The sequence below is a fragment of the Dendrobium catenatum genome, unplaced genomic scaffold (assembly GCF_001605985.2).
Source record: "Dendrobium catenatum unplaced genomic scaffold, ASM160598v2 fragScaff_scaffold_1105, whole genome shotgun sequence".
NCBI classification, from domain to species: Eukaryota; Viridiplantae; Streptophyta; class Magnoliopsida; order Asparagales; family Orchidaceae; genus Dendrobium; species Dendrobium catenatum.
This window is the reverse complement of record NW_021319567.1, coordinates 2273219-2298198: the sequence shown is the minus strand read 5'-3', so window position 1 is coordinate 2298198 and position 24980 is coordinate 2273219. Positions and strand designations below refer to the sequence as shown.

At 34.7% G+C, this 24980-nt stretch overlaps 3 protein-coding genes across 4 annotated transcripts; 2 read left to right on the top strand and 1 right to left on the bottom strand.

The window, feature by feature from the left end:
• Positions 1 to 1931: 1931 nt before the first annotated feature.
• LOC110092294 (protein NETWORKED 2A) lies at positions 1932 to 9028 on the top strand. The gene is made up of 3 exons (XM_020816789.2): positions 1932 to 2184; positions 2299 to 2421; positions 6468 to 9028. The coding sequence occupies exons 2-3, from the start codon at positions 2328 to 2330 to the stop codon at positions 8894 to 8896; spliced, it is 2523 nt and encodes an 840-aa protein (XP_020672448.1). The 5' UTR covers positions 1932 to 2184; positions 2299 to 2327; the 3' UTR covers positions 8897 to 9028.
• Positions 9029 to 10574: 1546 nt separating this feature from the next.
• Positions 10575 to 16156, top strand: LOC110092298 (glycine-rich protein A3-like). Of its 2 annotated transcripts, none has more exons than XM_020816792.2 (3): positions 10575 to 10691; positions 13411 to 13662; positions 15585 to 16156. In XM_020816792.2, the coding sequence occupies exons 2-3, from the start codon at positions 13428 to 13430 to the stop codon at positions 15818 to 15820; spliced, it is 471 nt and encodes a 156-aa protein (XP_020672451.1). In that variant the 5' UTR covers positions 10575 to 10691; positions 13411 to 13427; the 3' UTR covers positions 15821 to 16156. The 2 variants fall into 2 exon arrangements, with proteins under 2 accessions (XP_020672451.1, XP_020672452.1); XM_020816793.2 differs by having other exon boundaries at positions 10580 to 10691; positions 13417 to 13662.
• Positions 16157 to 21770: 5614 nt separating this feature from the next.
• On the bottom strand, positions 21771 to 23518 carry LOC114580584 (kinesin-like protein KIN-5A). Its single transcript, XM_028698564.1, has 4 exons — positions 23314 to 23518; positions 22951 to 23060; positions 22637 to 22788; positions 21771 to 22548 (listed from the first exon to the last, which is right to left on the bottom strand). Exons 1-4 carry the CDS (start codon positions 23412 to 23414, stop codon positions 22318 to 22320), a joined length of 594 nt encoding a protein of 197 aa, XP_028554397.1. The 5' UTR covers positions 23415 to 23518; the 3' UTR covers positions 21771 to 22317.
• Between the last annotated feature and the right edge of the window lie 1462 nt (positions 23519 to 24980).

The following is a 24980-nucleotide window of genomic DNA, read 5'->3' as shown; positions in this document are numbered from 1 at the left end:
TAGGAAAAATACTCCTCCTTTCTAATTAAATTGGTTTGCCAATGAACCTAAGCTACTTATTTGTGCTTGTTAAAATACTTTTTGCATTTTATTTAACTGACGTCTCATTTATTAAGCTCAACGTTTTGTGCTTCATAGACTCAACAAGGCTTCTCAAATTGAACCAGTTGTTCAATAATGTTGCTAGTTAACATATTGCATCAAGCTCTAACAGTAATACTTCTTTCTTACTGCTTGAACTCTACTACAAATATTTGCATCGAGCTCGGCCAAATTCATGCTAGGCCAAATTTAGGCTTCATTTGAGACGACTTTCTTTCTGCTTTAAAAGCATTAAGAAAGCTGCCCCAAATGAAGCCTTAGTTGGCTTGGATCGATTATTTCATGAGCTTTAGGCTCATCTAATTAAAATATAGGATACTTTTCTATCTTTCAAAAAAAAAAAAAAACTTCATATTTGTAGCAATATTTGTAGCAAAGCTAGAAGTTTCTTTCATTCAATTCATTTTATATTATTGAATCAGTTTTATTTGATTATTCTACAAATACTTCAACTTTGAAAGAAGCAATATCAGCCATCAAATTGAATTATATGACAATAAGGCTTAGGATTCTATAGCAAAGTGATATTTATTAAAGTCTGATTGGGTTGGCAAAAATAATATTAATTGTTTTGGATCAAAGTCTGATCAAATAGAAACATGCCAATAAAATCCAACATTATAATGTCTTTTTAGGCAAAGAGAAAATGTTAGTCGTACCGTCAAATTCTAGGGCTTAAACCTGGACAGACGGTGGAAACTATCAAGCTGGAGTACGATAGGGGCAGAGGGAATTTCCAGTTGAGTGATGAATGCATAGAGATCAGAAAGAACACCAATGACAAAAGCACTCTGCTGGGTTGGCATTGACACTGAGAGATGAAAGTTAGGGGAGCAAATGTGATTATATACCCTAGTAGTCATAGCTGTAAAATGATGGATATTAGGCGCTGTGTGTATTGACCCGTGTAGTGTTATAGCTAACGCGTTAAGTATCCCATCTGGGGAGTTCTTTTGCAAGAATGAAACTCAAATGAATTGACAGGGGCCCGCACAAGCGGTGGAGCATGTGCTTTAATTCGATGCAAAGCGAAGAACCTTACGAGGGCTTGACATGCCGTGAATCCTCTTGAAAGAGAGGGGTATATATATATATATATATATATATATATATATAATTTAAGACTTTTTTAAGAAATATAATAATAAAATTTTTAGTAATGCATATTTTTAAAATAAATTCTTTAATATTTTTTAAAATTATTGGAATTTAATTTAAAAAATAAATATAATATAAATATTAATTAATTAATTATATTGTATGCTCATTTAAAATAATTAAATTTTATTACATCATTATGAATAAATTTTGTTATATCCAAATAAAAGGTGCAAGTGAATCAAGCTGATTCTTGAGCCAATCCCCAATCAACTCGATATATGGCTTGTAAGTTTTAGCTCATTGAAGCAAATGAGTCAAGTTTGAGCAAGGTTTGACATATGTTAACTAGCTGCAAGCAGTTTCATTTAAAAAAATATTAATATAAAATACACTTAAAATATATTAGCATTCAAAAAAATTAAGTATAAATAAATGGTTTAAAAATATATTTTAATTATTAAATAATTCTTCATTGTTTTTCATTTCTTTTATCATTTTATTATAATACATATCTAAATCATAATTAGTTTCTCTGATTTGAGTAAGCTCGTAAGTCTACTTGAACTTTATAGAATAAAGCTTGGACTCGAGCTCAAACTTGATTAATTAAACAAGCTCAAGCTGACTCAACTAGACTCGTTTACACCCTAAAATTTATTACATGGTCGGGCGGGTCAACAGGCGACCACCGACGTGGATCGCACGTAGCCACGCAGTATTGGCTTTGCTCGCTCGTCGGAGTCTCCTTTCAGATCTTCTCCACGTAACTTTTCCAAATAGCCAGCGGCAATTACAGCGAAGCATACGAAATGCGAGATGAAAAGCGGAAAGCAGTCTGCCTCAGTGATGCCTCCTCCTTTCCTCTTCTTCTTCTCCCTTGTTTTTTTTCTTCTTCTTCTCCTTCTCTTCCAACAACTACTGTGGTCGTTGTTTACGCTTATCCTTCTATTTTTAACCATTCGCTGTTGGAATTCAGTTGAGGTTTCGATCTCCTCCCTCTATCGAGATTTCGTTTCCTTTTTTGTTTCTCCTTTTGTCGATGCTAATTTGGTGGAGTTTTTTTGCCATTTTCTGCGATCCGCGGGGGATTTATAGGGTGTAGGAGTGCGAGGTGGAGCAGCGAGATGTTGCGGAGAGCGGCGAGCAATGCGTACTCCTGGTGGTGGGCAAGTCATATCCGCACCAATCAGTCCAAATGGCTCGAAAATATTCTCCGTGGTGAGATTTCGATCTGATGTGGAGTTTCTTATCGTTTTCGCCTATTTTTTTATGCATGTTTGATGGAGGGGAGGATGATAGATCAGATTGTGTTTGAAATTGAAAGTTATCTCATGGGGAGCTCTGGAACATATATGTATCTCTTTTTATTCCAATTTTCTCTTTTTTTTTTTTTTGTTTTATGTGAAAGGGTTTCACCTTGATTGAAATCTACTTGATTTTGAGTTTTCAAAATAAAGAACTTCATTTCTTCTTCTTCTTCTTCTTCTTTTTCTTCTTTTTCTTCTTCTTCTTCTTTAATATTGACTGAATTTAATAGCAAAGGCAAGCATCAAATAAATGATCTCACCTTTTGGTGGGCAAGGTCCGTTAGATTTTGGTGGGCTAAATTTTTGCATTTGAACTTGAAAAGAAAGAAATATCAAGTTATCATTTAGCATTTAATTTTCTTTTGATATCTATTTATGGTTGCCATAGGATTTAGAGGAAGCTTTTTTTTATAAACATAAATCCTGATAATGCTTTCCTCTTTCTGCTCAAATTATGATGGAAATAAATTGTTGATTTTTGAAGAAATTTGTTCCTCTATATTCTTCTCTTTTATGCTCATCTTACACTTCCAATCAAGATAAATACTTTCTTTTAATTTCCTTTCTTTTCTCTCTTCTTCCAAAGTCCCAATCAATGTGTTTGAGTTAATTGTTATTTATCTTAATATATCAGAATGAATTCTGTTTCTGTTCTATTTTTGTCTATTTGTTTATTTGCACAAAAAGGATATTCAAAGCTTTTGATAGTGGCATGCAATTAAATTAGGGAAGGCTTGATATTCTGGAAATGCACCTTCTAATCACATCTGATTTTAATTCATTGGATTATGTAATAGTCGATTTTCTTTATTGGAATCCTAACTGATACAAGCAAATTAAAATAAAAAATAACGCAAACGATGCAGTAGATGGTGCAAATATGGATATTTTGATTTGGATTAACTTCTGATGAAATTCCTAAACCTTGTAGAGTAGGAGGTGATGAAAGGAAGCATAAAATTATGACCATGATTGTGAATTGCTGTGGATGATTCTCTTGATTAAATATGAATCTATAGGAATACTTCGTGCTGTGCAGCAATGTGAACAATGAATAGTAACACGAACAATATGAACATTTCCACATGAGAATCTTGAAATTATGACACAATAAAAAACTATGACTAAGTGATAGTTTTCTGCACCTCCCAAGTATGTTTTTAAAACTTGCAGGGGAGGTGTGGTGATTGGTAGATTTTACTTTCTACTCTCTCTCTCATCATGCTGTTGGATAAACTTCTGGTTCCTTCTTTGGTCTTGATTCTTGAATAACAGTTGTATATACTTTAAACAGCATAAAGTGGATGGATGAGAGAATCTGCTATAAGTAGTATGTAGATTAAAATTATGAAATACAGGGAGACAAGTGAACTTGTGATGATTATACCACAAATAATAGTTAGGAATAAAACAGGTTGCAAAGAGAGGGAATTATAAAGAGGATGGTGAAAAAAAGATAATCCAATTGGTGTTTCATGATGGGGTGTCCATTTGTATCTTTGACTATGCAAGGGCCTCCTGGAGTGTTTGAGCTTCATAAATTTTTTTTAAGAAAAATATAATATATAGATAGAAAATAGTAGTAGCTGAATTAATGAGGCATAATAAAACATCCATTGTTGCTTAATTTGCTAATTTTTGCTATGATTTCATTGGAATAACATGGTCAGTTTAACGGAAATATTCAGCAAACTCAAATATAAGATACTTATTGTTTATATTTTGAGGAGCCATTTTGGTCACTTATTATTTAAAATGTTTAGTATAGTTTCTTGATTCCTGAAAGATAATCCAAAATAGTCCCATAGTTAGAATTGCTATTTAATTTGATGAGAATTTCACACAAAGTTCGCAAATGAGGGTATTTCTACTAATCAAGATGTATAAAAGTTTTATTTATCAAAATTACCCTTATTCTTCACCTCATTCATGAACTTTGCGCACAAATTTTATTAAATTAAATGATGTTTCTAATTGTGGGATATTTTGGATCATATTTGTGGAGCTAATGGACTTCGGGCCAATTTGACTATTGATTTTTATGCTGCAACCAAGCTTCTGTTTGGCTATTATTTTCTTGTTGCATTTGAAAAAAAATATATAGAAAGCTTTATTTTTTTTAATTGGACCTACTAATATGTGGGAGTTGTAAGAAAGCTGTTATCTCATTTTTTTAAAAAAAGAACATATTACAATATTTGCAATAGCTTTAAAAAAAGTTATTTTTCCTATAATAATTTTACTAACTATATTTATAAAAAACTGTAGCTGCCCCAAATAGACCTTAGCTTGGATATTTTAAGACTTTAAGTAGTTTGTATGAAAATGACCCCTTGTAAATAATTCAGGGACCATTTTGATCATTTTCTTGTATTAATATTTTAGATGTAAGCCTTATTTTGTTATCTATGTTTTTTAAAACAGATTTGTTGAATGTAGTATCCGAGTTTTCTGTTCAGTCCTTCCCTCATTCTAATTAATCTTCTTTATTCATTTTTGTTGAGATGTCGGTGGATAATTTATCTAGTACTTGCACATTTCTTGAGTCCAGAATCTTCACTGCAGAGATCTAAGTGATCTGATTTACTTTGGCCCTTGACTCTTCTACTTTAATGAACTGCTCGTTTTAGTCTTTGGAAGATATGAAGGGGAAGCGTCTGCAAGCTTTTGCCTTGAACTTATTAGTATGGGCTCAAACGTGAAAGCTAGTTTGTTTATAAATGGAAGAACTGAAGCTAACAGGGCTTTGTCTCTTTAGCTGGATTTTTTTTTTTTTATTTGTCTGGGGGGAATAATTTTACTATTGATTCCTTGATCCATGTTGGTATGTCTTGGAGGTGCCCTTGTATATACTATGGACACATTTCACATTGGTTAAAGCCAAAAGCTTGCTGCATAGATTTTATTTATTTTTAATTAAGGTGGTATGCTGATACAGTTTGAAGGGTTTGATGTCACTGGTTCTTTCTTGAATACACGTAGTCTGCTTAATCTATTCCTTTCAGCTGACATAAAAGTTTCAGACTGTATTAAAGTTGATCATTAATTCATTACCATCATCATCATTAGTCTTATCCCAATTGTTTGGGGTTGGCTTATGAATACACATTTTCCATTCGTTCCTGTTTAATGTTGCCTCATAAATCATTTATAATAACTTCTATTCATATAACATTGGTCTACCTCTCCTTTCTAATCCTCTCAAACTAAGTTTATCAAAGTTGAGAATGCTATGTATTTTATACCATTTTAAATTGTAAAAAAGACATGATATAGGAAGCCAACCATATCTATGACATGCAAAGCTGTTATTTAGCATATAGAAAAGTTTAAAAGAAAAGGATCAAAATGGTCCATCAACTCTTTGTGAGGGATCAAAATGATCTCCAATTTTTTTGAGGGACCAATTTGGTCTCTCAACTCCTTAAAAATGGGTCTTTTTGGTCATAAAATTAATTTTTGAGGTTAAAGGTATTAAATCAAGTGGTATTTTGATCATTTTTTAATTAAATTATTTATTAAATATAATTTTTAAGTTATAGTATTTTTTTTAAAAAAAATTATTAAATATTTCTTTAATAAAAAAAATTATTAATAATTCTAGTCTATAATGGCCTTAAATTATTAATAATTCTAGATTATGCCTTCTGAACACATGTATTTGTCCTTTCTTAAGATTAGATGAAGATTATATTCCTCCTTTTTAACATGCTGGTGGAAGCTGAATTGCGTGTCTAAGTATAGTTTGCTGTGAGAAATTATATTAAACATGTTTGATGAATCATTAGCAACTTCATTTCCATCAATCGGTGAATGACTTGTTTTTTAACCAGTTTATGGTGCCAGTCGAAGTTAATATTATATGGAAGCTCTTTTCTATGGCGTTCCAAAAGTTGGCTAGCCATTTTCAACTCCGGTGTTAATGACAAAACAAGGCATTTTCTTTCTTGATTGCAGAGATGGATGACCGAGTTAAGTCAATGCTCAAGATTATTGAAGAAGATGCCGATTCCTTTTCAAAAAAGGCAGAGCTGTACTTTAAGAAGAGACCAGAGCTCATAAAGTTTGTGGAAGAGACTTACAGGGCATATAGAGCATTAGCTGAAAGATATGATCACATTTCAGGGGAGTTGCACAAGGCCAACCACACCATAGCTACTGCTTTTCCTGACCAGGTACAGTTTGACGTGCAAGATGAGGATGATGATCATTTACCTAAAGCAATTACATCAATAGACTTCAGTAAATTAAATAGGCTGGCATTAGATATTTCTCAGGATAACTTAATAAATAATAAAAAAGGAAATTCATCCTTTGATAAGCCTCATCCTCCTTCCAAGATAGACAGAGACAGAGTACCAGAAGAGATTGACAGAATTCAGAAGGAAATTTTGGTTCTTCAGACTGAAAAGGAATTTATTAGAAGTTCTTATGAAAATGCAATTGCCAGATACCAGGAGATTGAAAAGCAGATAGTATCAATGCAGGAGGAGCTTAATATTCTGCAAGATGAGTGTGGGGAAAGTGTGGTAATTGAAGATGACGAAGCCCGCACCCTGATGGCAACAGCCGCACTAAGGTCCTGTGAGGATACCTTACTTATCTTGCAGGAAAATCAGAAAAGGTCAGCAGAATTCACCAGAATTGGGTCAAGGAGAATAATGATGGCTAAAGAGAAGCTAAAGTCTTTCAAGGAAGACTCAGAAGAGAACAAAACAATCTTGGAAGAAATTGAAGGCATAAATTCTGATGGTGGTACTGAGGTGGAAGTTCCCCAACAGAATCAAGTACCTGTTCAGATTGGTCCTGATATGTCTCTGGTTGAACTTGCAGAGAAGATTAATGAACTTGTGAACAAAGTCATCAGTTTAGAACTTACAACTTCTTCGCAGAATGCACAAATAGAGAGTCTAAGAACCGAAACTAATCAACTTCAGAAACATGTAGAGAGCTTAGAAGAGGAGAAATTGACTTTGATTGAGGCCTCAGGTAATTCGAGTGACAGATTAAAGCAAACTGAAGAGGAAATTTATAAAATGCAGGATATTAAGAAGTCTTCCCATGGTGCAAATGTTAATCCTTCCACAAGTTCAGATGATTCATGTCTCGATACCACTTATAATTTAGGGAAACCGCAGCATCCCAAAAATGAGGAGGCTAATATTGCATTCATCTCTCAAGAGAAAGAGAATACTATTATCAATGTGGAACCTCAAAAGCCTGAAGATAAAGAAACCAAAGGAAGACATGATGGAAGGGATGGTTCAGTTGCAGATGAAGCTAATGAAGTTGAAGTTAGAGTGGATTATGCCACCCAGCTAAGTAAAGATGGGACTCAATCTTTTCAGCAGGAAGATTCTCTCAGCTCGCTACAGTCTTTGTTGAATGGGGTAGAAGATAAGGAAAAGATATTGTTGGTAGAGTACACATCAATCCTTCGCAACTATAAGCAAATAAAGAAAAGGCTTCTGGAGGTTGAGCAGAAAAATCAAGAATATGTTTTACAGACAAAAACACAATTAGTGGAGTTGAAAAAGGCTAATGACAAAAAAGATGAGGAACTTAGATCAATGCAGCAAAGGCTTAGCAAACAGCAGAAGAAACCAAATGAAAAAGAGCTTGAAAACTCAAATGAAGTGAAGAGCTCAAGCCTGATACCTGAAAGTACATCTTCCCAAATTACAGTGAAAAAGGATTTAGTATATGAAGCTACACATACATCACAATCTGCTTCTCATGTGGAGGAAAATTTTCGAAGGGACATTGATGCACTGCTTGATGAGAACTTGGATTTCTGGTTAAGATTCAGCTCTTTTTTCCAACAATTACAGAAATTCCAATTGGAGTTCAACGATCTGCAAACTTCATCAGATTCTGAACGTATTGACAAACAACTGGGAGAATTAAAAACCGAGTTGCAGGTATGGTTGGAACAGAATGACTTGCTGAAAGGAGAATCCCAAACTAGATTCAAAGCTCTTTGCAACATTCAGGAGGAGATATCGGAAGCTCTTGCTTCAAGTTTGGAATCTGATGGAGTCCAGTTATCTCCCTATCAGGCGGCCATATTTCAAGGAGAGGTCTCAAACATGCAACGTGAGAACAACAAGGTTGCCATTGAATTGCAAGCTGGTTTTGATCATGTTAAGGGGCTTCGAGCTGAAGTAGACAAGATCTTGTCGGAGTTTCATAAGAAATTTGAACTTTCCAGTTCTCAGGGAAGCCGGCACCATAGCAACATCTTCAGGCATTTTCCATCAAAAACTCACATTCCACTCCGAAACTTTCTGTTTGGCGTCAAGCCTAAGAAGAAACCATCTATATTTCGATGCGTGAATCCAGCGTATCAGAAGCAATACAGCGACCTTTCTTCGGGATTTCCTTAGCTTGGTTTGTGTATGGATGGTTCTTCTCTTTGTAGCTGTACAGCTCTAGAAATTGCTTGGTGAGTAATGGTATTGTGATTTAAAACATAATTTTTAAAAAAAAATTCTTGGTCATTTGATCAGTGCTTTTTATATGTTTGTACAATTGAGATCCTACAGGAATCCTAAACTCTGATAAGAAGTAGAAACTCCTATAAATTACCTAAAAAGGCATATAATATAAAAAAATTATTTTTTTTAGGGGGGGCAATTCCCCTGCCCCCCCTCCTTAAGACCATGGGGTTCCGCCCCTGCTCGCTAGTCACCCAGCGCAAGCATGGCTTCATAGTACCTCATGCAGTCGCGCATTCCCGCGCGGCCACACCTGCAGTCGCTCATTCGCGCACTCATGATGTCACGCACATAGCCCTGGCCCGGTCTCATGCATCCTCGTGGCAGACCTTGCCTATAGTTTCACTTTCGTGCTGCGCTCTCTCTCGCACCCATAGTTTTCATGTCGGGCGAGGTTACCCCAGTAATTTGGCGTGTCGGATTCGGGTCAAGTGTATTGGGCTTGAGTCAATTACGGGTTCGACTCAAACTTGACTTGAATACCCATTTCAACACCTCTACAATCAACTTTACAACATACTACAATCGTCTCAAACAAACCCTTAATTATTGTTTCAAATCAAAATGTGTTTCACCTCAAAATGTGTGAAGACAAATTCTGTGACTTTATAATTTATCTCCGTTCTTTTTTATCCTAATTTGCCGCTCTTATTTGTCGATATTACAACCTGTAGTATTACAATGAAATGTACCAAGTTGCGTTTAATTTCCTCAACATGATAAAAGAGCCCGGTCAGGACTTCCCATTAAAATCCCTTTTTCAAAAAATTTATTTGAACAAGTTATTGCTCATAATATGATTTTGTAAGTTTGGAAGAAGAACAGGGGATACAGTTCCTAATCATCCTTTGTGCAATTAGAAATCTTGGCCATCCATTTAAACATAGGATGTTTTATTTTTTGTCATTCAAATTAAATTAAGATGGCCAAGAGTTGAACTTCGTTACATATACCTAATATTTATAATAAAAAATTATAATAATATATTAATTACTACAAATATTTTTAATTATTTATGTATAAATGTTATTATATTTTTATTATTCATTGAATTACTAATAATCGTTACAATTCTAATTTTCTAACACACTCTATTGATTGCACACTTACCAATTAACGAGAGAAGTGTCAAAAGAAATTTTTACATATCTAATACTTAAAATTATTATAATTACATATCTAATCTCTAAATTATATTATTTACTTTTCTACTATTTAAATATCATTACACTCATCTAATTACCATAAGCTCGAATCAACTAATTCCTTAAGACAAAATTCAATTCTATAACCATAAGGAAAAAATGACATACCATAAAAAAATAAATGTAAAAAATTCAATAAAAATTAATCCGATTTTTACAATAAATTACTTATTATCTTTGTTTGGTGAACAAGAAACCCGCCATCTTGACCGCGGAAGAGGACCACGTCCTAAGTGGACCTCCTGCCACGTGTATGATAGATATCTCGCTCTCCAAAGCGCCGTTGAAAACGGAAGATCTGTTGACTTTCAAAGTTTGTTATTTATTTCAAGACGAATATAATATAAAATTTGGTTAATTATATATTTTAAAATAAATTTATAAGAACTTTCCTTTAAAATCCCTCCGTTTAATTTGAATTGACCCATTTCTGTTCTTCGTTATCGTTCGCGTTCATAAGCATCTGTAGTTCTGAATCAGTAAGTTCTTCTCTCTTTCTTGTCGTCGTAGTTCGTTCAAACTTCGTCTTCCGATCTTTTTTTTTTTTTTTTTAATTTCCTAATCGTTTAAACTTTTATTTTATTTTATTTTTAAGTGCTGTTCTTCGATTTTGGCTTTCATTGAAACTTGAAAAGGTCAATTTTTATGAAGAGCAGTGCTATTCGTATCAGACTTCAGGATGGATATCTTTTTTTTTGTTTTAATTTTGAAATTTGGATTCTGATAAGCTGTTGAATAACTTAAGACTATCTGATTTAGTGAAAATAAAGTCTTTGGTTTCTTGTATTAGGGTTAATATTGATGCTTCCGGTCAAATATAGTCATCGGTCAATGCTTGCTGTTCAAATTTAGGAGCTGTTTAGCTTAAAATAAGTGTTGATTCAATTAGGGTTATGTAAATCTTATAAATCCAAATTCAGTAAATTTTGGAGACATTTAATCCTGATATTTATTTTTTGAAATATATTTTTGAGATTTAGGGTTTAAGTTAAACAGAAGAAAGGAACAATGAGAGCTGGTGTAAATCCTAAATCTTATTTCTCTCAGGATTTAGATTTTATTTGGGATGTCTTTCTTACTGTTTTTTAAAACAATTTTTTAGTTAAAAAAAATAAAAAATTAAAAAAATTTGTTTTAAGAAACAACAAGAGAGCCGTCTCAAACGAAATCTTAATTTAAATGGGGAGAAATACATGATTAAAGGAGACAGCAGGATTTATATGGCTCAAAAAAAAAAAAAAAAAAAAAAAAAACTTAACCTAAACCTTTGATAAGGAAGATAGTAAGTAGACAACTTCTAGCTCAGGATTGTAGTATCATATATTGCAGATTAATTTGTAAATTTAGGGGATAAGAGGGTCTGGTTCTTTCAAATAGTGTAATTTCAGAATCTTTTATGTTTGTTTTAGAGAAGGTTGTAACTCCTTCCCTTTTTTGATATTTGCTCTTTGTTTAAACTTCAAAGGTATGTGTACTGGTTTTGAATGAAGATTACTTAATTTCATTTGACATATTGGCCTATTGATCTGAAGTATGATTTATAAAGCTGGAATTGAACTACTATTCTTGCTTCCTAGAACTATCCGTCTACAGCATTTGAGCATTGATCAATGTGTCAGCTTACAATTAACTCATCTAATTCTCTTAGTTAATTTTTCATCCTTGAGTAAGCATCTCTTTCCACTGAAAGATCTAGACGAATCAAATAGATCGGAAGAAAGCAACAAGATACAAGTGATCCTCTATTCGATAGGAGGATTGATCTCTCCCAATCTCTATACGAATCTAGAGCCCAAAACCTAAACCTAAGAGATCTCAAAATCAGCCAAATTCAATATGCCCTAACCCTAGGAAAACAAACTATTTAATGCATACAAATCAAAACGAAATCCCTAAACAGTCCCTACATTCAATATTCCCTCCCAAGTCTCTCAAAAAACCTTCCAAATGGGCTCCCTTGAACCTAGCGGCATGATCGGCATACGCAGGAGGCGGAGAAGTTTCGGCCTAGGCCGGTCCCGCATGGACCGGTTGGACGGGTCCAATGGACCGGCCTATCAGAATGTTTAACCAATTATTTCATGAGAAGTAAGCCTATATGAGACAAATGTATATACTTTTCTATCGTTTATGAATACTAACATTTACATACATTTTTCCTCCATATTCTTAGAGTTCTAATCCTATCAATGCTTCTTAGTATATTATGATAGCTTGTTAACTTACTGCAGAGCAAGTCTCTGCTTCCAATGGTTTGCATTACAGAAATAAATTTATATGGCTTGCTGAGATGATCGGGCGTCATAAGCTTGAATTCTATCATAGAGTACATTAAAAAAATTTATTACACTTTGCAGTGACACTTATGCAGCTGCGAAGTTGGGAAGTGTTGAGATCCACAAGAGTGGAAAATAGTTTCTAATTGGAAGTTTTTTTGTTTTTGTCTTTTTTTTTTTTTTTTCATTGGAAGTTAAATAAGCGTTGAGTTGAATTCCACAAGTATATTGGATTTTCAATTTACTCCCACTCCCTAGTATCTCACCTTCCTGATGAGTGCTATTTAAGCTAATGGTTTTGATAAGATTAATTGTTCCATGTAGTTTTAGCTTTTCACAGCTCTGAGGTTTTTTTAATTTATATGACCAAAGTTTAAGGTTTCGTTTGGTATTAGACTTTTTTATTGCTTCTTAAAATAATTTTTTATTAAAAAATTTAAATTTTTATATTAAAAAGCTTCTTTAAGAAGCAGTAAGAAAGTCGTTTCAAACGAACTTTAAGAGAGGTTAACTTCCGCTAAAGCTCAGTATTGGTGAGCTCATGGTCCACAACATTTGATGGTACTAAAATAATTTGTTTAAGGGAGAGGGATGATAGATGTGAAGAAATCTCGAGTGAGTCGGTGATTGTTAATATACATATAAAAAAGTAATCCTACATCTTAAGTAAAAATAAGTTGAGTACCTGATATACAGTTTGGTCATTATCAAAAAGTTTAACCTTTTGGATTAGTGCGTGTCCATCTACCAGCATAATGGGCTCAATATGGGGCCTTCTTGTTCCATCTTTCTTACAAAATAATATTCTAAGTACCAGGGGCTTAGCTAATGTTAATGTTAGTGGAAGTGTTTGTGGAATTAGTAATGCATTTATGCATTCCTGTTTTTTTTTTATTTTTAACTCCTGATTTTCTTATTTAAGCTTTAGGTGTCAATAAAATGGGAGGCGGTAAGGACAAGCATGATGGATCAGATAGCCATGATAAAGGATTTTTTTCCCATGGGCATTCACACCCTCCAGGACACTATCCACCTGAAGGCTACCCACCGCAAGGGTACCCTCCAGCTCCTGGTGCCTATCCTACACAAGGGTACCCTCCACAGGGTTATCCCCCAGAAGGTTACCCGCCAGCTGGGTATACGCATCATGGTTCTTCTGCATCTCACTCTCAAGGTAAGCTTAAAACTCTTTAAGATATTGCTATGCTTTAGAGTTTTCATGATTTTTATTTTCTTTCTAATCCTTGTTCAATCCAGATTTGACCATAAAGATCTACTTTTGTTTGTTTACGTTAATAGTCTGTTGTGTAGAATTTCATATTCATTATCTGCCACCTGCTTGATGAATTCATCTTTATAGAAAAAAATTTGAGCGTCTTTTAATGGAATAAACAATCTAGAATCGTGAACTTGTAGGATCTTGGATGAGAGGAAGGAGTTCTTCCTCTTGAGTTTCTTGGGAGAGGGACAGAGAGAGAGAGAGATATATAGATGGCTGAAATCTGAAATGGATTTCTATTGCTTAACCTTACATTATGTTACAGCCTAGTGCTTATTTATAGGCTACAAATAGTAACATCAAAAGCTACACAAAAAGAACCTAAACAAAGAAAGTACACCTAAATCTTGACCAATCACAACAGAACTTAATCGTAATGATTAATTTTGAAATTTTTACTACTTTTGCCATTGTTATTTCGGTGAAAGACTCCAACTATTTTTGGAAATTATCAACACTAGATAATTATCATCACAAATACATTAGAGTGGTCAAAATGGTTGATTTATTTTTTGATATGTGGCATTCTTTTTGATACATTAGAGTTTAGCTTCTTTTACTTAAGGGGTGAGTAGATTGTAATAGCCCATATTTTGATACGGATTCTTCAGGTTCTGTTTCTTTTTTATTTTAGTTATTTTTTGTACTCATGATTGAATAATTACGATATGATTGTGTTGATACTGAATAGTGTATATGATTTTGGGAATTAAATACATATGTATATATTGATATTTTGATCAATAGTTTAATTTTTGCTGCTATTGATATTGATAAAAGAAATTATGTCGCTCTAGTTATTATTTATTAAAAGATAAAAGAATAATTCTTCTAAATTAAATTCTAGAGTATCATATTCTAAACTATTTTTCATGAAATAAATTCTAACTTTTCATTTATTTTGTTGGATTGTCTCAGTAGATGTTAAACCTATTTTAATTATTTTTTTCTTACACTTATATCCATTAACTCTCATTTTCTTCTAAATCCTTCGATGATAGTATCTACTTGTCTTATCAGTGCATTTTCTATCATTTATAACATATGTTCAAATCATTAATATTTTTTTATTATTCATCTGTAATAAATGATATTTTTACCATCCTTTCTTCTTAATTTTGTCATATTAAGGTATATTTCCCTTAATGCTCTCTTTTTAATCATATTTTGCTCCATCGATGACTTTTTGTACTGCCCAACACTATTTTTTTGAATTTATAAAAGAGAAATTTTATTCAAGTTATCCTTTCCGACCCGTCCTCAAAGGTGAATGAGAAAGAAAATTAAAGGAGTTTCTTCAATAATTTAACTGCATAATTGAACAGTCTATCTAGATTTCACATACCAAAAGACAATGCAAAGAAGCTACTGAGAACCCATTTTACTGCTTGAAATTAGAAAACATATATTGGAAATTGGTGCAATATACTTGCTTCTATCAATTTGTGAATAAGGCTTCGTTTAGGATGGTTTTCTTGATGCTTTTTAAAGTAACTTTTTAGTAAAAAAAATTAAACTTCTATACTAAAAAGTTGCTTTAAGAAACAATGAGAAAACTGTCCCAAAACAAAGCCTAAGTGAAAACAAAATCATTATTCTATAAGCTCATTCTTTATCTAAAAGCAACCTAATAAGCCCAAAGTGAAATACAAACTAACCACTCAGATGGATTTCTCAATTTCAATAGATCAATTCAATCATAAAAGACTAAGATGAATGAAATTGGCTTGTCTTAAACAGTAGGGCTTCAATAGGTACTATAGAAAGGAGGCTTTATAGATTTTATTTATCATCTCCCTGCAATGCCATATTTCTAGGACATGGAACTCACTTGGGAGCAGTGGTAGCTGGTGGTACTGTTGCTGCTGCCATCGCCGCTGCCACAGCTTACGGAGCTCACCACATGACACATGAGAGTCATCATGGAGAATACAAAGCACATGGTCATCATGGTGGTGAGTTCAAGCATCATGGCAAACATCATGGTAAATTCAAGCATGGGAAGCATGGCAAACATGGAAACTTTGGAGGCAAGTTCAAGAAGTGGAAGTGAATAATGATACATGAGCTCTACTTAGGCTTCGTTTTAGACAACTTTCTTACTATTTCTTAAAACAGCTTTTTAGTACAAAAATTAAAATCTTTGTACTAAAAAGCAGCTTTAAGAAGCAGGAAGAAAGCCGTCTCAAATGAAACCTTACGCCGGTTCTTAAAATCTTTCAACTTATAGCTCGAATAATGTTTGTTTCCAGTACTTTAAATCTTCGACAAACTTTCTGCAAGGGCATTTGAATATCTGTGGTTTTCTTTCTTCTTTTGACTATGCTTCAAATACACACTCTTACTATTGCTGACACTTTCTAGCTGGATATTTATGTGGTTCAGACAATTATTCTTCTAAGCATATCCATCCATGTTCGTCATAACTAAAAAAGGCAGTAATGGTTTGTGTTAACATAAATTTTCTACTTCTTTGATGAAGCATCTGAGGTTGTGAAGGTCTTCACATAATCAGATTATCATCATAGAATCATAATGACAAATCATTTGCAATTTCATTTGTCTTATTAAGCTGGAGGTGCAGAATGTTAGGCCAAAAACATCGTAGAAAGAATGAATTTGAGGGCTTTTTAGCAAAAAGTAGTAATTATGTAAATTTATTTTATTTTAATCAAATGTCTTTTTTATTTTGTTTATTTGTCCTGCACTCTTTCTTTCTGCAATTTTTTTTCATCATTCCCTCACAACAACGGCAAATTATTGGGTCAGGTGACCGAATGCAGAGATAGGTCCGGATATTAATAAAATATTATTTTAAAATTAGCACAACTAAAGCGCAGGTAAAGCGCAACTAAAGCGCAAGTCAAAAAGCGCAACTAAAGCGCAGGTAAAGAGCAACTAAAACGCAATTAAAGCGCAAGTCAAAAAGCGCAACTAAAGCGCAAGGTGACGCGGCAAATTGTTATTGGATGTCCGAACTTATTTTTCGTCTCCGGTCATCTGACCCAATAATTTGCCCACAACAACTGGTATAGTAGCCTGATAGATCACTATACATAATCATTATGATTTTGTTTGGGTCTATTTTTTATTGTTTTCTAAATCAGCTTTTTAGTAATAAAAAAATTTGTACTAGAAAGCGGCTTCGAAAAATAATAAGAAAGCAGTCCCAAACAAAGCCTTAGGCTTCTTTTGGGACAACTTTCTTTCTGCTTTCTAAAACAATTCTTTAGTACAAAAAATTTTAGTTCAAAATATTTTTATACTATAAAATTATTTTAGAAGCAGTAAGAAAGTTGTCCAAAGCGATCCCTATATAAACTGATTGAGATGGGCAGCATTTTGGGCCTTTAGCTATGCTTTTCATCAGAACCTTTCCTAGAAAAATCCCAATCAGAATCTAAGTAAAATAATATTTGAAGTGTAAAACACGGATTTAATTACTGAAAATTACATTAACTAGAAATAGAGCAGAGCAATTATTTTAAAAAAAAAGTACTCGTAAATTTATCTGATTAAAAGTTTCAAGAAATAATGCATATAAAAAACTATCAGATAAAGTTGGTAATGGTTCATAAAAAAAAGGAATCAGTATCGCATGAATTAGATCATGATTATGTTTGGGATGGCTTTCTTACTGCTAAGCAATTTTTTAGTAAAAATAAAATAAAATAACAGTGGTTTCCAGAACTTATTTCAAGCATCACATGCATATTTTGGCTCATGTGATAACAGAAATTTAAGGATATATTTGGCATAACATTTTAATTGCTTTCTTTTTCAAATATTTGACTATTACTTTTTGTCTGTTTTTCAAAAAAAATTATAATAAGTACCTACTTCTTACAATTAGATATGCTTGTATGCATTAGTTGTGAGAAAGCTGAACTTAGATTTTTTTTTTTTTAAATAGTCATAATAGATTTTAAAAAATATTTTTCTCATAATTATTTTTATAAAAAATGATAACTACCTCAAATGAATACTTAAAATTTTGAGTTGTTTGATTGAGAATAAAGGGTGTAAAAAAAATCAAATACGCCTATTTGAACTTTTTTCGTATATGGTTTGATGTGGAGGAGAGTGAAATGAAATCCAAAGTATTCTAAATTGCTAGGCTATAGCTCATTTTCCGCGTAAAAGAAACCATCTTAAATCAAGCGGAAAAGGAATTCACTAGCCAGAGGGAGAAGCCCGCGCGAACATCTTTATTGATAGTGGACCGTTGGCTAGACATTTGAAGGTCTTAATGATGTTAAAATTCTGTGATATTGGCTCGTTGGATTCGTCTCGTCGAGCCGCTTGATTTGATTATAAGCATGTAACGTTTGGAAACAGTTTGGTAATCCAAATTATGATTTGAACCTTCCAACGACGCTTCGGGTCCTTGATTTGGACTCATTTAGGCTCGGATTGAGTTGAATTTGATGTCGTTGGGTTCGTATTCTCAAGACTTTCAGTTTGACTGCAAGTTTGATGAAATCGGAGTTCGGATGGTCCCAATTTTAATTTCGGAAGTTTCCAACTTGATTTTGCCTCGAGTTTCATGCCTGATCATAAATATTTTTTAATGATGTATTAGTTTCGTTTGAGACAACTTTTAACAACATTTTAAAGCAATTTTTCAATATAAATATTTATAAAGTGTTTTAAAAATTAATAATAAAATTATCTTAAATGAAGTTTGATGCATCATCACAAAATTATCTTGATCGGGCACGAATCTCGAGGCAAAAAGCTTGTCCGAAACTTCAAAAATTAAATCCGGAAGCACCATAACTCTGATTTCAGCGAGTCTACAGTAAAACTGTGCGTCTCGGAAATACGAACCCAACGACACCAAGTTCAACCCAATCCGAGCCCAAATGAGTCCGAATCAAGGACTCGAAGCGCTGTTGGAAGGTTCAAACCGCAATTTGAGTTATCAAACGGTATCCGATTTTAACGAGCTTATACTCGAATCGAGCGCCTCGACGAGACGAATCCAACGAGCTCAAGATCGCAGAATTCCGACATCATTAAGACCTTCAAATACCCAACGAACTGTGCACGATCAAAGGGTTCAATATCGGCCGTCCATTCAAACCACTCCCTATTTGCCCATGATCTCACACCTCTTTACGAGCCATGCCACTCCAGAAAAATTATAAATAGAGCCCTAATTCTTCACAAAGCGGGGGAAGGGAAGAGAGAGAAGAAGAAGAGAAGAAGAGGAGAAAGGGGAAAAGGAGACTCATTTCCTCCTCGACCACCGCCGGAGTTCGTCCTGCCACCCGAACACGTCGGGATTCTGAGTGATATTCGGGAGAACGCAGGAATTCTGCCCAACTTCCACGTGATGCTGAAATTCTTTCCAATTTACAACAGAGTTCCCTCCTGACGCCGAAACTCCACCCAAGTGAAACCAGAGTTCTCCTCTGTCACCAACAGACGTCGAACTTCTACCCGACGTCGGACCTTCACTCTTTGCCAAGTTTCTACCCGACGCCAGACTTCTACTGGTTATTGGACTTCACTGGACGTCTACGCGAAGATGGATTTCTTTCCATTGTTGGACTTCTACCCGACGTTGTCCTTCTGATCTTCATCGTCAGACTACAGTCCTTCCGACCTCCGTCGCTCGCCGACTACGTTCCTCTTGACTTATGTCGCCCGCCGACTACGGTCCTCCTTACTTACGTCACCCGCCAACTACAGTCCTTCCGACCTCCGTCGCCAACCGACTACGATCCTCCTGACATACGTCGCCCATCGACTACAAGTCTTCTTACCTCCGTCGCCCTCCGACTACGGTCCTTCCGACCAATCGAACATGTCAACAATGACTTTTCGTATTAACATCATGTAATATACTCCATAAGATGTACATCAATCTAAGGCCTTCCACCAAGGAAAGACCTCATTTGTAATCAACTACAGTACTAGTGGATTCATTCAAATTGGGCTAGGCCCCGTGATTTTTTCCCCCTTTTCAGAGGTTTTCCACGTAAAAATATTGGTGTCTAATGTGAATACTAGACCCTCTCCCTTATCTGATTGCGTGTCAGATTTTCGTATAAGGCTAAGACGTTAAATATGATATTTCTCTACAGCCGCGTATACTCCTGGACGCAATAAAGTTTATCTTTTTAAACCTTTTTTTATTTATAGTTTAGGCCTTGCGACTCTATTACAAATCCAGTTAAACTTTAAGACCTCATTTGGATGGTTTTTTTATTGCTTTTAAACTAGATTTTTAGTATAAAATTTTTCTGAGTTAGAAAATTTTGTACTAAAAATTAGCTTTAAAAATCAGTAATAGAGTTATTTCAAACGAAACTTAAACCTAAATCACACAAAGTAGCTAATTTTTATTTATAGCTTTGTTTGAGATAATTTTTTTGCTGCATTCAAAAAAAATTTATATAAAAAAATAGCTTTAAAAAATTGGGACGACTTTTTTTTACTGCTCTTAAAATAGTGTAAAAATTTTTGTACTAAATAAAAAATAGTAAAAAAAGTTAGAACCAAAAAAGCCTAAATCTCTCCGGCCCAATTATTACGTCATCTGACCAGACGTAGAGCTACATTTGGCCGCCAATAACATGTCGCCACGTGCTCTTACTCTAAACCGCGCGGCCCGATGACTTGACTCGGAGCTGAACCCGGGAATGCTATGTTCGCGATTTTCTCGGCATTGCTCGGTATTTGCTATGTATTGCTTTGTAAAAATGAGAAATACCGCTCTGTGAAGACCAATACCATGCAAATACCGAGTTGTACCGAGTTTTTTACAACTCGGTACAACTCAGTATTTGCTCAGGATTTGCTCGGTATTGCTAGGTATTTGCTCGGTATTGCTAGAAAAAATTCGGTACAACTCAGTATTTGCTCGGTATTGCTAGGTATTTGCTCGGCATTGCTAGGGATTTGCTCGATATTGCTAGAAAAAAACTAGGTACAACTTGGTATTTGCTCGGTATTGCTAGGTATTTGAAATATATCCAAAAGGTGATGGGATGTTGTTCGGCTCGTCAAGGATTTTAAAAAATACACGTGCGAGAACCCAAAAAACAACGGGTCGGGTCGGCGACTTTTCTTCATGCTACGTGGCGCTAAAAAATTGGTGGCCGAACGTAGAGGAGCTTACGTTCACCGGACCGAATAAAAGTTCTAGGTTTAGGCCGTGCTACTCATTACTTATTTTTTTTATTGCTACTTAAAATAAAATTTTAATAAAGAAGTAAAATTAGGTAAAATTTAATTTTAAGAAACAATAAACTAATCCTAAATCGTGCGAAGTAGCCCGCACCAAATGCTGCTCGCGCAGCCCTAATCACGATTCGACCGTGCCTGAATCTTCCGTTTGTAGAGCTTCACGCAATCCCGCCTGCCGCAACGGGACTCCTTTCAATAACGCCTTGTGTTCTCGCACGCCAGCTCGGGACGTCACAACGCATCTGCCCTTCCATCTAGCAGTTCGAGCGCCTCAACCTCCCCATCGACCTTCGAAGCTACCAACAACTGAAGCTGGATCTTCTACCTGCACGGAGATTTGCAACATTCTGAATTCTGGTGATGGACCCTTCTGATAAGGTATAATATTTGTTCATGTTAGGATAAATTGTATTTTTTTTCCATAAATCTTTGCAAAACAACTGGTGCTTGTAAGAACATTGCATCTTAAAACCATCCCAACCTAAGAACAAGACCAGTATAGACTTGGCCTCTCTAGGAGCACCTACAACTGACCATGATCATATTAATGAAGATCATTATGATCATACCAAAAGGATCAACTGTTGAAGCATTCCACATTTGACGGTCTTCATGATCTCAATACTTAGTAGATTGGGAGACAAATGAATTATTTCTTTGCTTGATATGAGATGGATGGCATAAAATGTATGAAATTTACCAAAATTGGAATGACATTATTTGTGATATTGATTTACAGTGAGTTGCTCACATTTTGTCTGGTGTGAACAGTGAAATCTTATTACTGTTTAGCTTAGAGGAAATACTGTGTGCTGAGAGAGGAGATTGGTACAAGTTTAACTGCATGTGCCAAAATCCTTAGACGCTCGAGGAGGATGAACCTTTCACAGGGCCATTTGGTTTTTCCCTCTTGAGATTTGGCATGTAAAAATTCCATTTTGCTAACTGCATGTGCCAAAACTCTGAAGCTAAGAAGCATAAATGTCTCGCACTCTTTTGGTTCTCTGGATTGTCTTTCAAAACACAAAACTGACCAAGCCCAGAAGTTAACAGGCATTTTAGTAGAGAAAAAAGAACTAGTAATTGATTGATAGAAAAACAGTTTATGCGTGTATTTATTTAATTTAATTTAGTAACCCTAATCAAGGGGTAAAACCCTCTGTATGTCTCAATGGCATATCGAAGATACACTGAACTACGTATAACATGCTACAAATTTTTTTTTCCTCAGCTTTTTTACTCTGCAGTTTAGCCGGGTTGGCAAAGCTCTATGTGATAGAAGTGAAGAACGATTGAATGTTCTCTATCTCTTATCTGTACAGAGTCCTGGATTCATCTTTCTTGAGCTCTCACTTAATATTGTGTAGTTAAGGGAACTCTAGAATCCCTCAAGCCTTGTAAATGATACTCATATGCTGTATATAGATGCTTTATATCACTATTTGCTTGTTTGCAAGCAGATTTGGACTCCCAGAATCCCTTGAGCAGCTCTTCAAAGGCTGGTGTTTTTAACTCCTCGATGGATGCCCCACTTGGAAAATTGATCGCCCTTCTTCTTGGAGTTGAAAAAGATGGTTCATCCATCTATACAATTTTGATTTGATACAAAAATCAAATTTAACAGATATGTTTTACTAAAGGGTGCCCTGTAATTAATGTGCTTACAGCTCACCGTATGTTCTTGTTCTAAGCATCTTGCCGCATTATCTGTGATCTCGACAATCTTTTGATAGTGTCCATTCCTCATGTTCCACAGGTCCCTTTGAGATGGGGCGATAAAGGAACACATGCTTGCACATGCATCATGATCAAGTTTTAAAGAACCTGGTGATTATGTAGATATGTGAAAACCAAAATAGAAGGAGAACTATCACTAATAAACACATGAAAATACTTGCTCTTTCAAAGTGAGCTACTAATTCAAAAACATGTATAACTTGAATCCTGGTTTGCCAGACAAATCAAAGAGAGGAATGAAAAGCTTACTGTCCAAAGAGGATTGAATACTCTTGTTTCCTACATCAACGTGCTCTAGCGCTGTCGTGGTAGCAGAAGACAAGTTTGCTCTTCGTTGCTGATTGGATTCCATTCCATTCCTAAGCAAAAATATTTGAGTGCCAATTCAGAATTAGAATTATGAATATGTGCTGATCATTTTGGTGAGTGAATCAAATTGGGTGCCAAAGTGATCAAAGTCATTTTTAACCCAAAAGCTTAAGCATACGGGAAAAGACAACCTCTTGATATGCTTACAACTTATATTCAACTATTCAATGTAGATTAAACCTAGTACTCTCATGTGCTTTTACAGATCATTCATCTACTTCAAATCTTTGAAATTTTGCTCACCTAACTATTGATTCCACTGATGCTACATTTCCTTTCGTTAAGCTCAACAGGGAATCCTGAGCATTTTTCCATAGCAGTGAACCAATTTTTATGTCTGCCATGCTGTATATCACATAAAATATTTGTATATAAGGATGTTATTTTACTTCAAACTTGAGCATAAAATAAAATTTTCTCTTGCAAGTGGCTTGATAAGCATATTTACCATTCTTTCAGGCCTTCTTCCAAGCAGCATCTTCCGTTTTCCACTGCCACAGTATCCTGAAGGTGATGGTTTTCAGTTTCTTCCATGTATAGCTCCCATTTCTCTTTAACAGATGATGTGAAACTTCGAGCATTAGACATTTCGTTTTGTAGATCATGTGTTCGATCAGCAGCGCTTGCTCTGAGAGTGTCAACTGCTGTTTGAACCTACAAAACAAATATGGAAGATAAAATGATGCAAGGAATAGCAATTCAACCTAGCCAATCTTGTTCAAAAGTTTACTAAATCCAATGCAATTAAGTGCGTCATTTTATGATTTACGACAATAAACATATATGGTTACATGTCATGCTATGCCTCTTCTTCAAAGAGATGTTTCATGAAGGGAACACATGTATGTATTCGTTGACATGCAACAAGGTCAGTTTGCTATCTTAATCATTAAATGTCTCTGAAATTGTGATAATTTTTAAAGAAACTATCTACATTAGCTAATTAGTTATTTCATGTTTCATATAAAAATGTCAAGCGGCATGCACAAAGAGGAAGAGAGAAAATTTTACTGATTGTCTCCTATTCTCTCTATTTTTTCCTCATTTTTTTGCCTTCTCTTTTTCTCCTTACCTTTGATATTTGTGCAAGGGACTGGTATTTTTTCATACAAGTTCCTTATATTCTCCAACTTTTGTCAAATACTATTATGCAACACAGAAGGTTAAAATTGGCATCAATGTTAAGCTTATGAGTATGATTCTCAAATGAGATTTTGCTAAATAATAAGTTTAATCAGAATTCACATAGAATAATCTAAAAAATAGAACTCATGAACTGCATGCCATGACAAAGGCTTTTCGTGCAAAGTACCTAACAAATGAAATCCATAGTAACAAAAGCAAAGCCTTATTAGATAAAATAGAACTAGGAATGCATGTGGGCAATATGTCACAGAACATCGAACACATTTAGTATTCATATCATTTAGCTTGCCTAAGCACTTAACATGACCTCGTGGAACCGTAGCCACCCAATGCAAAATACGGAAGTCCATCAATTTAACATGGGAATGATTACGTGTCTATAAGAATCATTTTTTACAACAACTCAATTCATAAACCCAATAGACCATAGCACTCCATCTCAAGTTTAGCTAGTAGTTCCTAACATAACTTAAGTACATTGTAAGCAGGTCAAACCAAATTTGATGCAAACTGTTAGACCGGTCCTCTATGGACCGGTCCAGCCGGGTTTTGGGACGGCTCGGTTCCTTTACACCAGGAGGAGTCCGGCGGAAGCCATGGGGGAGACAAGGGTGGGGTCCACTTGAATTTCAAATTCAATCTTGGAGCCAAAAGAGGGGAAAACAAGGGCAATTAGGTCCTTTTGTATTAATTTTGAATTGTATCCATTAAGTAGGGAGAAAAGGCTAGGATTTTGGGAGTGGGGGGGGGGGGGGAAATTTTGG